This window comes from Falco peregrinus, chromosome 2 (genome assembly GCF_023634155.1).
Source record: "Falco peregrinus isolate bFalPer1 chromosome 2, bFalPer1.pri, whole genome shotgun sequence".
NCBI classification, from domain to species: domain Eukaryota; kingdom Metazoa; phylum Chordata; class Aves; order Falconiformes; family Falconidae; genus Falco; species Falco peregrinus.
This window is the reverse complement of record NC_073722.1, coordinates 109,150,631-109,166,686: the sequence shown is the minus strand read 5'-3', so window position 1 is coordinate 109,166,686 and position 16,056 is coordinate 109,150,631. Positions and strand designations below refer to the sequence as shown.

Here is a 16,056-nt window from a genome sequence, read left to right as displayed (position 1 = left end):
CTGAAGTTAGAGGCTTTTGCTTTGGAGCATCTGCACGTGTACTGTCCTTCACAGCCATGCAGCTGCACAGGCACTGCTGAGGCACATGGGACGTAAAATGTGTACACAGGCTGGGTACCTTCTCCGTTTTACTTCTTGAAACAGCCCTAAACTCTTAAATCTTGCTAGCTACTGTAAAATACACCTTTATTTTAACACTTTCTTATTTGGCTGCTTCTTGTTGCTGCTTTCAATTGTATTTAAAATCCCTGCATAGCATCCAGAGCCGTTAGGGGATGCTTTATAAATACAATTAATTATCGTTATTATTATTACAGCTTTACAATCTCTCTCTTCTTTTGCCAAGACCTGCTCCCTAGAGGTGGTTCAAAGCAAGAGGAGTTTTGTCTTGTTTTTATTTGTCCTGCCTTATCTGCCTTAATTAAGTATTTGGGCTCTTCAGGGCAGGGAAGATGTTTTTTAAGTCTGCAGCCCTGAACTTGACCAACCCGTGTGGCAATATAAATACTCTGTAGTAAAAATAATATTTATTGCTGCAGTTAATTTGTCTGGCCCCATTTTTAGTGAACAAAGCAGAAGTAAGAGGCTCTGAAATAGAGAACAAGTAAAAAGCATTTCTCTCTCTCTCTCTCTTAAAGAACAATAACATGAAATGAGGAAACAGCCGTCATTACCAAACACTATCACAGCGTGCGTGAGGTGTGACTAAACTGGGGTCAAACCATGTGAACGTTTGCAGTGCTGCCCTTGTGGATGGATGTCTGTCCATGTGCAGGCTCCACAGCAGGATCATGGATCCGGGATGCCCATTTGGGAACCGACTTGAGACACTGGAATTAAAGAGGCAGGATGATATCAGGAGGCTTTTAATAAGCAGTTTCTTGTCTGTACAGAGACAGTGCCAGTCTGCATTTCCCTAACTCCTACTCATTTTTTCTAAGTACCGTTTTTTACCCTGCATCCCCTTTCACTGGTATATATTGTATTTTTCACTGAAGTATTTAGCAAATGTTTTTCCAAAGCATTCGGCAAACATTTGTCAAATATTTGTGCTTGCCTGGATTTGTTTCCCCCACAACCAGTGTTTATTAGGGTCTTGTCAGGAAGGAAAAAACCCAAATACTGATGAAATGCAGCAGGGCAAAAGTGCTAAGCCCAAGGGGCAAAGGCAAGAATGGCTGGAAAAGGGGGCTGTTCCCGTCCCCCGGCCTCCCCCTGACTAATGCCGGCTCTACAGGGAGTGGGGTGAAGGCACCTGGGCTGGAGGTGGAGTGGGGACCTGCGGGGCTCCAGCATCACCTCCTGGGGAACCAGGGCTGCCAGTGAGGGCAGCAGCACCCCCGAGCCCCGAGGGGGTCCAGGGGGCTGGGTCAGCGGGCGAGCCCCCAGCCCAAGGCATTGGCAGCAGCAATGGCAAACGGCATTGAGTTCACACTTGCTGTTTCGATTGGGGAAGCTCGTCAGGCTTTGCGGCTTCTGCCCCAAACCAATGATACCGAGCTGTGGGGATATATGTTCATCACCTTGAGCAAATTAAACCCATGCCAGCAAAAAGAGGAAAAGAACTGCATGCTCAGGGTGGTTTTTAAACAGTGGTAACTGAGTTACCCTAAAGCCACAGCATAAAAGAAGCCATCAGAGAAAATTCTGATTTACCAACAGCAGAGAAACTGTCTGGTGAGTCTCAGTCTTTGGGAAGGCAGCTTTCCAGGACAGAAAAGGAGCCCCAGGTTAGTTCGCAGAGCACGCAGGGCTGCAAGGGCGCGGGCAGGCAGCAGCACACAGCGGCGGATGTGCAGAAATGCAGAGGCACGGCGAGGCTTGCGGGTGCTGCCAGACACCCGACTTCTCATTGCCTTTTTTTTTTTTTTTTTTTTCTTTATCATCAGGCAACTGCCTTTTGGATAAATTCCATCCACTGTAAACACCAGTTTCGAGATTCTCTATAACTCTTCTTACAGAGGCATGTCCGCACTCACAAGTTGGGACAAATAATGACATGAGCGGTCCTGTTTATGGGACTGACTGTGCCAAAACCCAGTGGTTACAGGCAATAAGGACACACAGGATGATGACAGACCACTGAGAGCTGCCCACTCCCCCATTTAGCCTTTCCGGCAGCCATGTAAATGCAGGTTCTGTGGCCGCTTCATTGCAGCAGCTGCATCACCAGTTAGCACCATTTAAAACATTGTTAGACATTATGGGTTTGGACATTATTGGACATTAGTTATACCTTGGAGACGCAGGCAGCAGTGGAACACTGATTCTCCTGGGCCCAAGGAAGCCACCTCAATCAGCAAGACAGATTTGAGAACACTTACGAGGGGTTAAACAGAAAAAACAAACCCTGTGTAGCCAGTAGAGAGACTACCCTGCAGTAAGGGTCACTATAGCCTAGGATCATTAGCATGCTTTGCTAATGTGCTTACTACTCCAGAACTTTCTTTGCAGTCAGACCATCAAGCAAGGGGAGCTATCTAAAGATGCTATTCTGGTTTGTTCTCTGTGTTGACAAGCCCCAAACCCATGTGCTGCACCCACTGACAGCTCTGATCCTCTGATCCTATGGTGCGGCACACAAATAAAAACTGATTTCATTGCAAAAGGCTCTTTAGTTTTTAATTTAGCTATATTCTGAACTCCACATTGCATGGAGGGGGAGTGGATTTTCCATGGTATCTGGACATCAGCCAGCAGCAATGTCTCTTAAAAGAAAGGGGCACTCTTCAAACAGCTGAGCATTTCATATAAATCCATTGTGTTCTGACATTTTTCATATTTGGTAGCTCTTAATCGCAACGGTTCCAGACACGGTACATTTGTGGGGTTTATTTTAGTAACAGGATGTTGGCTGCGTTTCAGCATATGGACATACATATCTAGAGAAAACCCTGGGTAGTCATCCTGCTGGAAATCTGAAGAAAAAAAGGCCTAATTCTGCTCTACAAATGACGCAAGCAACTGCAATGCTTCTCCCCTCAGCTGCTTTCTTCTGGATTCACATCAGCATCTCTAACTGCACAGGGGCCCAGCTGCTGAAACCAGCTCCAACAGGGCAGGCCATCTGTCTGCTCCAGATGGTTTGTAGCTGGTCACACATTAACTCCTTTAAACAGGTCTGTGTTAAGGTATCATCCTTCTAAAATGCTGCTCCAAATTCACTGGAGGTCTGAAATGACCGAGTTCAACGATACTATGCTCCAAAGGAATTTGACCCTTCTAATTCTTCTAACTGGTGTTGCAATACTGTTAATATCCGGATTGCTGAGGGCAGCTTGGTGCAAGGTTAGCGATACCTTTGACCCTCCCCATCTGTCTAAAGGCTCCGGCAGATGAGCCCTGCCAAATCGCACCAGGGCAGCTAGCAAGGTCCTTGTCCCTGTGACAGAAAGGGAAGGAGCAAACGTGTCAGCATCCAGTGCCAGTGCAGGACTCAGCCTGAGAGTTTGCACCGACCCGCATCCCCCTCAGCAGCTCATGGGCTAATGTGAGAGCAGAGCCAGGTCTGTCGTGCCAGCGATGGAGGAAACCTCAGGGCACCCACGCACATCAGACCAGGTCCTGGGGCGCCCGTTCTGCTGCTCCCCAGCAAGACTGGGATCCACATGTCACCACAGAAACACAAAACATCTCTTTTGTAAGCAAATATAGTTGATTTCAAACAGCAAAACGCAAGAAGGGGGGCTTCAATCACAGCCCTTCTATGTAGGCTTGGTTCTCTGGGGGCTAGTTCAGCAGCCGGCTCCTGGGGCTGGGAGATAAAATTTCTCTCCTTAGCCTGAAGAGACAGAGCTTACTGTTTTCAAAACACTTTTTCCCAGGTTTCTGCCTGATTGTCTTCCCTCCTCTTTGCCAGCTCAAAGGTATTGATCTCAGCAGGGTCACAAGTAAACTTCAAAGGCGGTCACACTTGTGCTGCTTGTTGAGGACCACGAATGGCACCATCTGAGCCTTATCATGTCCCTTCTTGCCTCCACATGGCACCACAGGGGCCTTCTGGCCGTCACGTAGCTGGGCTGGGGACAGAAGTCACAGCACCAGCCAGGACACATGAGGGAAGAATCACGGAGAGAAGCAGTAGCCCCAGCCTGCCAAGCCTGAACAAAGCCACGCCATTTGGGGCAAACGCCAGCGGTGCTTTAGATGGCACAAGACTGGAGTGACACCTTCTTTTTCATTTCTTCAGTCCATTTTTCACCTTCAGACAACACAGCAGAGATTTGCACACTGGCTGTCTTAACATCAGCCTGAAAAATCTCTATTTAGCTTCTTTTCAGTGGTGCTGAGCAGTCCCATCTGCAGGTGGGCACACTGCATGGTGAGAATGCAGAGCACCCAGGGCAAGAAAGGCCTCAAGTCTCTGAAACGTTAATGTAAGAGCCTGACTTGCAGTGTCTGTGCCTGAAAACATTGGCCCAGGACATTCCCATTCTGCAAGTCACTTTGTTCCTCCACTTTACCCTGTTGGAGAGGAGCAAAGTGTTTACCTGAGCTCAGCCTGCGCCTGCTGCAAAGTGTGGGTCATGGTGATGTGAACACCACCAAAGGAAGAAGAAGCTGTTCCAAAATTAAAATACATCCCCAAACTCTGCATTGTTCTTTCCTCGTTCGTGACAAGGTGTTGGTGATCTGTGAAAAAAAGTCTGCCTACACCAAAACATGTGTTTCTTGAAGGAAAAACTTCAGGTAAATTTTGCAAGTTGCTCTTTCCACCTTGACTACCACCACAATCAGGAGGAACTCAAGACCAGAACGCAGCAGCACCAGCCACTCTTTTGGCCTGAGATACTCTGATTTCATCATGGCACATAAAATCAGAGTGCCTATGACTCACCACTGCTACTACTCAATTTTTCATGATGTCCCATTACATCTGAAGAAGCAAGGGGGGTAAGTGAAATATTAACAAGACTTTACATTTTTGGGTGGTGACATCACAGCTCTAAGGCACCGAGGCAGCATTTAAGCAGCTGTAAAACCAAGCCCCATTTTCCACTGCAAGTTTCCGTGCGTTACAAATAGATTTGGTTACAGCTACTTGGTTACAAGCACCTGCACTTAGGTAGAATTTCACTCCTGTAACAACCCAAACTCCCACCCAAACCAAAGCTCCTTCTTGCCAGGCGCTGGGCACAGCCATGGCACCCTAGCGCAGACGTGGGGGTGCAGCGGCCCCCCCGCTTCAAACCACGCCACAGGGCAGGCAGCTGGGTGCCAGCCACCTGGGTGGCAATCCCTGGTTCGGAGGGGGGGGGGTCACCCTGTTCATGAGGTGCTGGTGGGTGGATGGAGGAGAGGGGGAGGCTGCCCAGAGCCAGCTGCCCCCCAAATCCCCCCTGTTATCATAGAGGCAGAGGGGACATCTCTTTGGTCCTGGAGAATGTGCCTACATCCCAAACCTACATCCCTGCCTTTGACCAGCCCCTGCGCTGGGGGACCCAGCCCACAGCCAGCCCATGGGGGGTCCGAAGCCATCGCCCCACAAGGAGGTTCCCAGTCCATAGACACCACCTGGGGTGGGGGTGTCTGGACCTCTGGTGACCCCTTGGTCAACATGTGGGTGGGATCCTCGGGAGACAGGGTGTCGCCATCCTATAGCCTCTAGATGCCAGTTAACAACAAGGGGGTCCCCTGCTTCCCACACAGGTGGACCCCAACTCCCTCACCAACCCACGTGGGGGGGTGCCCAGCCCCTCCAAACCCCCACGGTGGGTTCTGGCTCTGGCCAACACGTGTGTGTGTGTGTGTGTGTGTGTGTGTGTGTGTGTGTGTGTAAAATCCTCACGGGGGGCGGGGGCCACAATACGACGGTGGGGGGTCCCACCGCTTGGTGGTGGTGGTGGCGGGAGTCCCTAGCCCTGAGCAGGCGCACGGAGCTGCCCCGGCCGAGCCGAGCCGAGCCGAGCCGACCCGCGCCGGCCCGCACCGCCCACAGCCCCGGGGGCGGGGAGGCGGCCCCGGCCGTGCCCTTAAGGCGTGCGGGCAGCGGCGGCGGCGCGGCACATGGCGGCGGGTAGCGGCGCGGTGCCTGCGCGGCGCCCGGCTCCTCCTGCCCGCGGGTGCCCGGCGGGAGAGCTGCGAGCTGGCCCGGCTGGCGGGGCCCGTGGTGAGAGCGGGGGGCGGGGGGCTGGCGGCTGGCGGGGGGGGGGTCGGCCGCGGCGCTGCGGGGGCCGGGCTGGGGATCAGCGCGGGGCTGGCCGTGCCCTGCGCCCCCCTGGGCTGCGGGGGAGACCCCGGGTGCCCGCCGTGCCGCTGCAGCGCCCCTCGGGCGGCAGGCGCAGCCCCTCCGCCCGCCCGGGGGGTCGCAGCACCCGCCCGCTCCCCCCGCGTTGTTACCCGGGGGTCCCGGTGGCGGAGCGCGGAGCTCCGGCCCAGGGCACCGGGCAGAGGCTCCGGCAGGGCCCGGCAGCGGGTGCAGTGGGGGGGCTTGGGGCGGGGGGGCGTGCTGTGCCGTTGCCCTGCAAAAGAGGAGGGGCAGCCCTGGTGCTGCCATGGACTCCCTGGGTGACCAGCGAGCTGCTTTCCTCGCTGCCAGCCCCTTGGCCAGCCCTTCCAGGCTCTGGGTGCAAAGGAAGCCGTGGCTCGCTGTCCTGGAACCCTGCGTCCATCTGGAAGATGGCTCTTGGGTGGCCACAGCGCTGAGCGCCTTTGGCAGAGGCTTTGGCCAAGGGGGGCATGCACCACAGCCCTGGTGTGAACCCTCTGCCTCTGCGCTTCTCTGCTTTTGAGTCTTCTGCCCTGTCTGGTCAACAAGTGCCAAGTACTGAACTGCTCGGAGGCCTCCTAGCGCTGCCTGTGGGGCTCGGGCAGTGGGGAAGTACAGATGGGGTCTCGGTTCCTGTAGGTGAAAGCATCAGCCCTAGCTCAGTGCCCTGCTGCTCGACCTGCGGCACAGCTTGCTTGGCCACGTGCGCAGGGAACCTCAAACCCAAACCTACAGCTGTCATTAGCTAATGATCATTTCTGTGCTGAAACTATCACGGAGGTACAGACCCCTCCAGCGGGGATTACTCACAGCAGCAGGTCAAATGTGCTCGGGCCTGGCAGCACTGCATCCTCAGGCAGCGGTGGGGAGGTCTGGCGAGGAGAAGGTTTTGTTCTGTTCTTCCTCTGGCCCCACAGGGGCTGGTTCTCCGGCAGCACTGGGCTCTTGGCTAGTCAGCTGCTGGGTGGAAAGGAGTGTGAGTAGAGCCTGGGCATGGTCCCCAGCCATGCCCACCCCTCAGTGGGTATAAATGTCTCTAAGTCCGACCATCTGGCTCTAGTTGTGCCACAACACTCTACCTCAGATGCCTGTAGAGGGGCTGTCCTCTTGCCAAGGGAAAATGAGGGCTGGAGTGCAATCTCTGCTACAGCATCATCAAGCCTGGCTGTAGCCCCTGGCGAGGAACAAGCAGGCTGGACTTGGTGTTTCTCCAAGGAGGAGAGGATGTTGTGCTTTGGAAGGGGAGTTTACCACAGGTGCATGGAAGTGTGGAAAGGCACTGGGATTTTCTTATTTTCCCCCTGTATGCATCTTTCATCCTGAGAAAGAGGATTTCTAGTGAAGCCATTATGCCCCATGCAAACAAGGTCATTTGGCAGATTGGCTGTGTAACACCAAAATACCACAGGGCAGGTAGAGGTCTGCTTTGAAAGACAAAGCCACTGAGAGCCTGTGTGAGTCCTAGAGCTGCCTGCTCTGCCCCAGCAGTGCTGGCAAGCAGGGACAGGTTCCCAGGGCAGCAGACCCCTGGCCTGGAGATGAGGTGCTGCGGTGACACCAGAAACTCGACTGTTCATAGGCCGACTCCTGAGGAGAGGTGGTGTTCCTCAAGTCCTAATGCGTCCTCATCTCACCATCACCTTCTCTTCCCATCCTAGTTTGTTGCCCAGCTGCTGGGGTTCCTGATCAGCGTGGTCAGCTCCATCTTCTGTGGCCACCTGGGGAAAGCAGAACTGGATGCTGTGACACTGGCTGTGTCCGTATGTATTACTGTGATTCCCCTCTGATGTAAAATATACGAATTATGTGTCACCAAAAAAAGAAGAATTCCAAACCTGTAGGAATGCGCGTGTGAGGACCCCCTGTGTAAGCACAGCCTGATGCAATGCAAACATCACATCCACCCAGCTGTTCTTTTGCCCTGAGCATAGGCAGGAGGTGGGAACTGGGCAGTTGTGAGTGTGCCAGTGTAAGGCCAGCACCTGGGCAGGGAGCTGGAGATTGTGACCAGCTCTCCGGACCCGCCAGACCTAGATGTGCATGTGTGGCTAGGAGCACTGCTGTTTGTGGTCATTCAGGTAGTCACCCCTTGCTAGAAGATCCTTTTCCACACCACAGGGGAGAAGGGGCTGTTTAGGTAACAGGAATGTGTTATTCTGAGGAATAGAGAAGGGCTGGAAATTTCCCAAGAACGCTTAGAGAACTGTCTCCCCAGGCATCTGGGAGGGACAGAATGCTTTGGGCCAGGTCCCTTGTCACCTTCCCTTGCAAGCCAAGTCACTTGCCTCTCCTCCAGGTTATCAACGTGACAGGCATCTCCGTCGGTTCTGGTTTAGCCTCAGCATGTGACACGCTGATGTCCCAGGTCAGTAGCGGCTCTCCCTTTCTTATGCCTGGTGGCGTTTGATCGGTGGTGTCTTGCCTCCTGTGCAGTGTGATCTGGGCACAAAGCAGGAAGGATGGCAGCTTCCAGTCAGCACGGGGCTACAGATGCACTGGCTGGAGCCTGCTCCCTCCCTGCAGCTCCCCCAAGGAGCTCTGGGTCATGCCTGGGTAGCCAAGAGATGTCCAATCTGCCTGAGAGCCAGTTATACCCAACCAGGCTGGCATTAGCCACGGCAGAACATGGGAAATGCATTTAATCGGCCTGTTGCTGCCCTGGGTCCTGAACATTTACCCAGACCCTTTGGTTCTCTGCAATGCTCACCTTGGTCCTCTCTCCTGACTCAGACATACGGTGGCAAGAACCTGAATCAGGTGGGCATCATCCTGCAGCGGGGAATCCTCATCCTGCTGCTCTGCTGCTTCCCTTGCTGGGCGCTCTTCATCAACACAGAGCGGATCCTCCTGCTCATCCGACAGGACCCCGAGGTCTCCAGGTCAGCGGTGAGATCAAGCCCTTCTGGATCAGGCATTTGGCTGTGGGTGGGTTGCCATGTAGTGTTGAAATCAAGGCTCTGTGGAGCTTGAGGGCAACGCTGCCTGGTTTGGTTCTTGCTTTGTTCTATCGTTAACTGGGGGAACAACTCCTCTTTCAGGTTAACTCAGGTCTACGTGATGATCTTTATTCCAGCGCTCCCTGTAAGTTGCTGCTAAAGCTGTTAGAAGCTCTGTATCCCTCATATATATACATATCCTCTGTATCAGTCATTAGGGGAAAGGAGGGAGGGTCCTTGCTGTATGGATCACAGGGCAGCATGGTTTAGGGCTTTACAAAGTACCCCTTGAACCTGGGCCTTAACAGATGTGTGTTGGCCAGCAGCTGCTGGACCAGCAGACATGCAGTCTCTCATCTTGCTGTGCAAAGGCTTTTACTGCAGGCTGTGTCTCTGCACAACACGTAACTGGTGATGGACATTGGAACTAGTGTCAGCAGGGCTCGCTTTTAGCCCTGAGATAAAGGCTGCAGTTTGCTGCTCGCACACACTCACAGCTGCTGGACTCTTGGCTAGTGACAGGGAGCACTACCCCTGGGAAATAAGCATGGGTTAATCCTTTCTCCCAAGGGTTCCAGGCTCTCTTGCTGATGAGGAAGCACAGATTTCCCATTTAGAGACTGATCTCTCTTCCCAGTGAGACTGGGAGATGCAGATGCCTTTTGTTACCCTTGGCTTTGGATGCAGCTGGTGCTGGCAGGTGCCACACTTCAACCAGACCACCGGAGCAGGGTGTTGGACAGCCTGCCTGGGGCACCCTGAGAAGGCAGTGCAGGATGCTGAGGGAAGGACCCATCTGTGAGTGTTAAGTGGCAGCTTGAACCATGTGCGGTGGTGCTGATGAAATGAATCTTGACTTTTGCAGGCGGCATTTCTGTACCAGCTGCAGACAAGATATTTACTAAGTCAGGTATTGTATAACTAGTCAGGTTCTGGGCCGTAGATTAAAGGTATTCCTAGGACCACTGATAAAGTTGGGGATCTAAGTTCATCCTGTTCTGGAGGGAGCTGGGCTGAGGAATGTGTGATGCACAGCCCCCCAGCTGGCCCTGCAGGGCAGGGAGAGCTCATGGGAACCACCCTTAGTTTGCTCCATTTCCCCATTGCTACCTCCCAGCTCTGCATTTTATTGATTGCACCAGCTCCTGAGCCCTGCATACTACCCTCTGCGTGTCTAACACAATCCAGCTTTACCTGAAACAGGAGCCACCTTCTTGGCTTTCTCCTTGGGAATTGCTGAAGCTCCCTCCTCTGTGTTTGCTACAGGGGGCTTGGGTGGTGTTGGGAAAACAAACTCCAAAGTCCCTCCTTGGCTTCCAGGCGATCATTTTGCCTCAGGTGTTGACGGGGATTGCAGCCAACATCCTCAATGTGGTCATGAACGCCTTCTTCCTATATGTGCTGAAGCTGGGCTTGGTGTAAGTGTGAGTGGAGGCGGTGACAGCCTCTCCCTGGGTGCAGGGGTTTGCTCAGGGCTGGGGGTGGCGGGGGATGTCCTGGGTACCCAGTTCTACCATGCGCTGTCCCCAACCAACCAGCCTGCAAAGATAAGGCCAGAGGCATCTGCAGGAGGGCTCATATGGGTGCCACCAGGTCTCTTCTGTGGTAGCTGAGGAGTGTGGGGAGGATGTCATCTGTAATCTGCCTGTCTCTCTCCCCAGGGGCTCTGCCTGGGCTAACACTGTTTCTCAGTACACCCAGGCCATTCTCCTCTTCCTTTACGTGTGGTGGAAGAAGATCCACGTGGAGACCTGGGGAGGTACTGTTCATGGCTTAATCCTTCAAAATACCAGTGTTCAGCCCTGGGGATTTTGCACTGTCACTGGCACCTGACAAAGCAATTACCATCCCCTGAAGGCAGGAAGATGCTGTAGCCATGTCCTCAAGGCTGTAGTTCCAAATGCATTCTTGTTGATCATCCTGTCTTGGGAATGGTACAGCAGCAAGACCAGGCTGATGTCCTGTGATCTGCGGTGGTGATTGTCCTCAGAGAGCATCCAGGAGAGCATATAGTTCCCCTTCAGGGGAGGAAAGGGAGAACATGCATTCATTTTGCTTCACCTCACATTGCAGGTTGGACCAGGGACTGCCTCCTGGACTGGGGCTCCTTTATCCGGCTGGCCGTGCCTGGCATGCTCATGATGTGTATTGAATGGTGGACCTTTGAAATTGGGAGCTTCTTGGCAGGTGAGTCCAAACCCTCTTTTTTTTTTTCCTGTAGTTCAAACAAGTCATCTTCCAGCCACGCCTGCTCTGGTGGCTGCCTCTTGAGTGTGTCCCACCTCCTACTGGCAGCCTCCTCGCCTGCAGGGTTGGTTCTGCAGGATGCTGCATCTGTTAGATGGGAACCCTGCAGTCACTGCCTCCTTGCCAGCAAAGGAGGGGTTTAGTTCTGACCTAGTGAAGGAAGGGATGAATCTTTTCCAGGGCTGCTCAGTGTGGTGGAGCTGGGTGCGCAGTCTGTCATCTACGAGCTCTCCTCTGCAGCGTACATGGTAAGGGCTGGGTGTATTAAACCAAGGTCAGCCTGGGAGGAGCCCCCAGATCAAGGCTGGGGAGGGAAGCAGGGGTGGGCAGCAGGAGTCCATACCAGGCAGGTGATTGCTCTCAGACCTGCTGTGCAGCTGCACATCCAGGGGTGTGCTACAGGGGGAAAATCCCTTTACTGCAGCAATGCCAGTTTGCCCTGAATTAGTTACTGGGGAAGAAGAAAATTGCTCCAGGCTGTGTTGCTGCTTACCTCCTCCTTGTCTCCTGCTACTCAGGTGCCTCTGGGCTTCAGCGTGGCTGCAAGTGTCCGAGTGGGCAATGCCTTGGGATCGGGGGATGTAGTGCAAGCCAAGACCTCCTGCATTACTGCCCTGCTGTGCACAGGTCAGCCCAGGTCCTGCAGAGCAGAATAAAGGGCAATTATCAGCAAATGGTTCAGTTCCCCTCTCACAGGGCAGGGGACCCCCCCCTAGGAACACAGACCCACTTGTTTCAACCCTCTGTTTGGGGAAGGTGAAACCCTGGCTCCTCTTGTCTGTTAGGAACCTTGTGCAAAGGCTGTGATAGTTAAAAATGCAATTTAGCATTGTCCTCTACCTCCAGATGGTAGAGGGATTATCTGGGGAGAAAGTGAGGAAAACAGATGTGTCCTCTACTGCAGTATCACCGGGAGGTCAGCCAAGTCCGGCCCCCCTCACACGAAGCCCCTGAGCTCTGGGCCTGGGTCAGGAGCTTGCCCTTGAAGCAAGCAATTTGACTATTTCTTTTTCTTTCAGGAGTTTTTGCTGTGGTGGTTGCAACATTGCTGGGAACCCTAAAGGATGTGGTGGGATACATCTTCACCAATGACAAGTGGGTTAACAGGTTTCTTTTGAGTATTAACTTCTTGGAGGGTGCAATTTATATCCCAGGAGCTGCTCAGAAGCTGCTGACAGAGTTCACAAACCTCCATCTGTCAAACACGTTCCCAAAGGTGTCATCGGGCAGCACAGGTGCTTCTGACACTGGGACACTACCATGGTGGTGCCCAAGCTGCACGCATCCTCTCGAGTCTCATGGGCTGGGATCAGGCTTTGCAGCTGGCCAAGGGAGATATGTCAGGACCAGAGTCCCTTGGGACCAGGTGGTGCTGCTTTCCCTGATCAGTATGTACATCTTCCCAACAGGGAGATCGTTATCTTGGTGTCCAAAGTGGTGATCATCTTTGCTCCGTTCCACTTGTTTGATGCAGCAGCAGTGAGTATTCCCTCATATGGAGCTATTTCTCTCTGCAGGTTGGGGTGCAATGGAGAGTGCAAAGCTGCATTTAAGCTTACTTTTATCATATAAAATGATACAGACGAGGAAAGCAACAAACTGTCAAAGCAGCTGCTTGCATTACCTATAGCACCTCAGTGTCCCCTGTACCTGTAGCTGCCCACTGGCATTGCTGCAAACAGCCCAGTTCATTCTCCCTCTTCTCCCCAGGCAAGGCTTCAGCTTTTTACTAGCTTGTCAGAGCAGCACAAGTGAGCAGCTGGGTCTTCAGGGGTACCAGGTACTCCCAGCATAGTGGCAGTGCTCGTGGAACTTGTTAGATAGTAATTTCAGCCTGTTTCCTCCTGCCCTGTCCCTGGGAGAGGGACCTAGGCAGTGTGGAAAGCACTATGGGATCCACTGGCGTGCCGGTTGGTGCCTGCAGACAGCTCCATGTTCTGTGCCTGGCTCGGCAGGTGGAACAGGAGGAGCCCTGTGTCATGTGCTCTGCGATGTGGCTTTGGTCCCTCTTGGATCTGTGGGACAGTGCTGTGGGTTCCCCTGTTCACAGAGCCGTGCCGTACCCCAGGGCTCTGTATCTTCTGCAGCATGTGCTGTGTCCTGTGTATTGATTCCTCTGCCCGCTTTCCTTAGGCGACCTGTGGCGGTGTGCTGCGGGGCACAGGGAAGCAGAAGATGGGTGCTATCGCCAACGCCATCAGCTATTACGCCATCGGCCTGCCCGTCGGCATCTCACTGATGTTTGCAGCTAAGATGGGGGTGTTAGGTACGTGTGTCCTTGATTTGGCCTTGTATGAGCCGCCAGCATTGCTTCTGCTGGGCCAAACCCTGTGCCTTGAGCAGAGGCTCAGCCCTGGAAGTTGGGCTCAACTCCTTCGTATCACTGTGCTGGATTGCACGCTGAAGCATTTGGCAGGCTCTGAGTAGCCTGCATCAAATGGGGGCTGAGGTGTCCCAGTAAATCCAGTCTTGCTCCCAGCACAGGGTGTTTCCTCTCTCTGCCCCTCAGGGCAGCTCTCCCATCCAGGCTGGGTTAGACAGGGGCAATAATCTGACCCTGCTGAGGTCCTCGGGCAGTTTGGCAGTGGCTGGCAAAAGCAGGTTTCCCTCCAGCCCTCCCTGAATTAACGTTGCGTTGCCGCAGGTCTGTGGGTGGGGATGATTGTTTGCATCTCTCTGCAAGCTCTTTCCTTCTCCGCCTTTGTCATGCGCATGGATTGGAAGAAAGCTGCAGGAGAGGTGAGACTTGTGCTTTCCTCTGCTCTTGAAAGGTGACGGGCGAGTTCCTGTCCCAGTGCCATGCCGCAGCCCTCTGGAAGGAGGCACAAGTGAAATGGGGTCTGTCTGCTGTCCCGCAGCAGGGGAGCGGTTCAGGGCTGACCATGCTTGCTTTGGGGGTGTGGAGGGAAGAGGCTTGGGTTCCCTTGCCTGGGCAGGGCACCCTTGCTTTGGGAAGAGCAACACTTCCACGTGTTTCTAGGCTCAAGTCCGAGCTGGAATGAGAAAACAACTGGAAGATGTGAACTCCAGTGGCGCGGCTGCTAACAAAACATCTGCTGTGGGTATGTAACCTGGGCCTGACGACAGGGACGGAGCCCAAATTCTCCACCCAACCCTTCCCTTCCTTCATAGCCACGGCAGCCAGCTCTGCCCTGCAGATGGCTGGAAAGAGCATAGTGTCTGGTGCTGGTCCCAGGCCAGTGGCACTTCTCCTGTGCTTAGTAATGGGGTCTAAGACACCCTGTTTCCCCTGTCACCATCCTGGCAGCTCCACGGAAGAGCCTGGGCTGCCAGCCAGTGACTGCATCACCTGGGAACACCTGCCGCTTTGCTGTGGCATGTCCCGGTGTCCCTCAGCCTTGGGAAAGGACCCTGAGGACTGGCACTAGTGCTTGTGCAGCATCAGACTGGGAAACCCTGACTTCGCAGCCTGTTCCCTGCAGCACTCACTTTTCTGTCACACAGACTACATCTCCGTTGACATGAACACCATGGACACTGTGGTCCTGCCTGAGAGCATCACGGGAGGCGAGAGGCAACCTGACCACCAGCCCATCACACAAGAGGAACCCACTGTCATCCCTGCTCCTCCCGCTGTGGTGTGGAGGGCCCTGATCATCCGCCGTGTGCTGGCTGCTGCTGCTGCCATTGCTGTCCTGCTGGTGGGCATACTGGTCCGTCTCCTGACCGGCAGTGGCTAGAACCAGTGACACTGGGGAGCTGTGCACAGAGACTGAGGGCACGTGGTAATGTCCCAGGAGGATGGTGCTGGGGAAGACGTCCCCCCTCTGTTCCTTGTAAAGGGTCACTTTGCTCAGTTTCTGGTTAACTTACAATGTTTTATCCCACGTGCAGAGTTCTTAAAGGGGTTGAGGATGTGGCATCTGGGAAGAAAGTGTTTGAAAGCCAGTCCCTCTCCTGCACTGCACTGGGACGCCACTCGTGATGGGTGGGAGCACGTCCTGGGGCTGGCCCAGGAAGGAGACAAGGACCTTGTGCTGCTGTCCTGCTTCCTACTCCCTGGGGGCATTTCTCTGTGCCATCTGCTAATGGCGGAGGTTCTTGCTGCCCACAGCACCAGTTTCCTCACACCAATCTGTGCCAGCGTCTTGGCACGGCAGAGCCCCCTCGCTACCTCTGCAGCAGCACAAAGGCTGATTTTTTGTTGGGAGATGGCTGGCTCCCCTGCCTGCTGCCGGGGCGTTGGGTGCTGGCTGCTGGCCCTGCTCTCCCTGCTGTGTGGCAGGCACAGGGCCTAAAGCAACTCTTCTTTGCACTTTTGTAAGGTGGGATTTTGATACAATAAAGTTTTCTGAGTAAATGTTGAGCTGTTAATGTGGTGTGAGCATGACCCTGGTCATTGGCGTGACCAAGCCGTGAGAGGAGAGCCCTGAGCCTGGTTTGTGCAGCGTGGGGGGCTTGCACAGGGCTCAGCCTCCTGTCTGTGCCCTTTGGGGCTGGCTCTGGGTGCAGCAGCAGCCAGGGGTTTGCCTTAGCTGGGCTCACAGAGCTTCCCTTTGGGTACCAAAGCAGGGGTTGTGCATCTCCATTGCTTCCCACATGACAGGGTAGTGTGGTGCACAGCCCCGCAGAGCAATCACGTAACTGCCGTATGTCTTAATGCAAATACCCCCGCGCTACCTGCCCTCAGGACTTGTCCCAGGC

At 54.0% G+C, this 16,056-nt stretch overlaps 1 protein-coding gene and 1 long non-coding RNA gene across 3 annotated transcripts; one reads left to right on the top strand and one right to left on the bottom strand.

The window, feature by feature from the left end:
• Window positions 1-512: 512 nt before the first annotated feature.
• LOC114011142 (uncharacterized) lies at window positions 513-7,860 on the bottom strand. Its single transcript, XR_003552936.2, has 2 exons — window positions 7,019-7,860; window positions 513-830 (listed from the first exon to the last, which is right to left on the bottom strand). It is a non-coding gene; the product is annotated as an uncharacterized LOC114011142 (long non-coding RNA).
• A 41-nt stretch (window positions 7,861-7,901) lies between these two features.
• On the top strand, window positions 7,902-15,712 carry LOC101916179 (multidrug and toxin extrusion protein 2-like). Of its 2 annotated transcripts, XM_013296182.3 has the most exons (17): window positions 7,902-7,968; window positions 8,505-8,573; window positions 8,939-9,087; window positions 9,247-9,289; window positions 10,010-10,054; window positions 10,465-10,562; window positions 10,806-10,903; window positions 11,218-11,331; window positions 11,572-11,639; window positions 11,910-12,018; window positions 12,411-12,486; window positions 12,801-12,870; window positions 13,525-13,657; window positions 14,036-14,130; window positions 14,372-14,453; window positions 14,857-15,137; window positions 15,247-15,712. In XM_013296182.3, the coding sequence occupies exons 2-16, from the start codon at window positions 8,565-8,567 to the stop codon at window positions 15,090-15,092; spliced, it is 1,425 nt and encodes a 474-aa protein (XP_013151636.2). In that variant the 5' UTR covers window positions 7,902-7,968; window positions 8,505-8,564; the 3' UTR covers window positions 15,093-15,137; window positions 15,247-15,712. The 2 variants fall into 2 exon arrangements, with proteins under 2 accessions (XP_013151636.2, XP_027637190.1); XM_027781389.2 differs by lacking the exons at window positions 7,902-7,968; window positions 8,505-8,573 and having other exon boundaries at window positions 9,007-9,133; window positions 14,857-15,712.
• The last annotated feature ends 344 nt before the right edge of the window (window positions 15,713-16,056 follow it).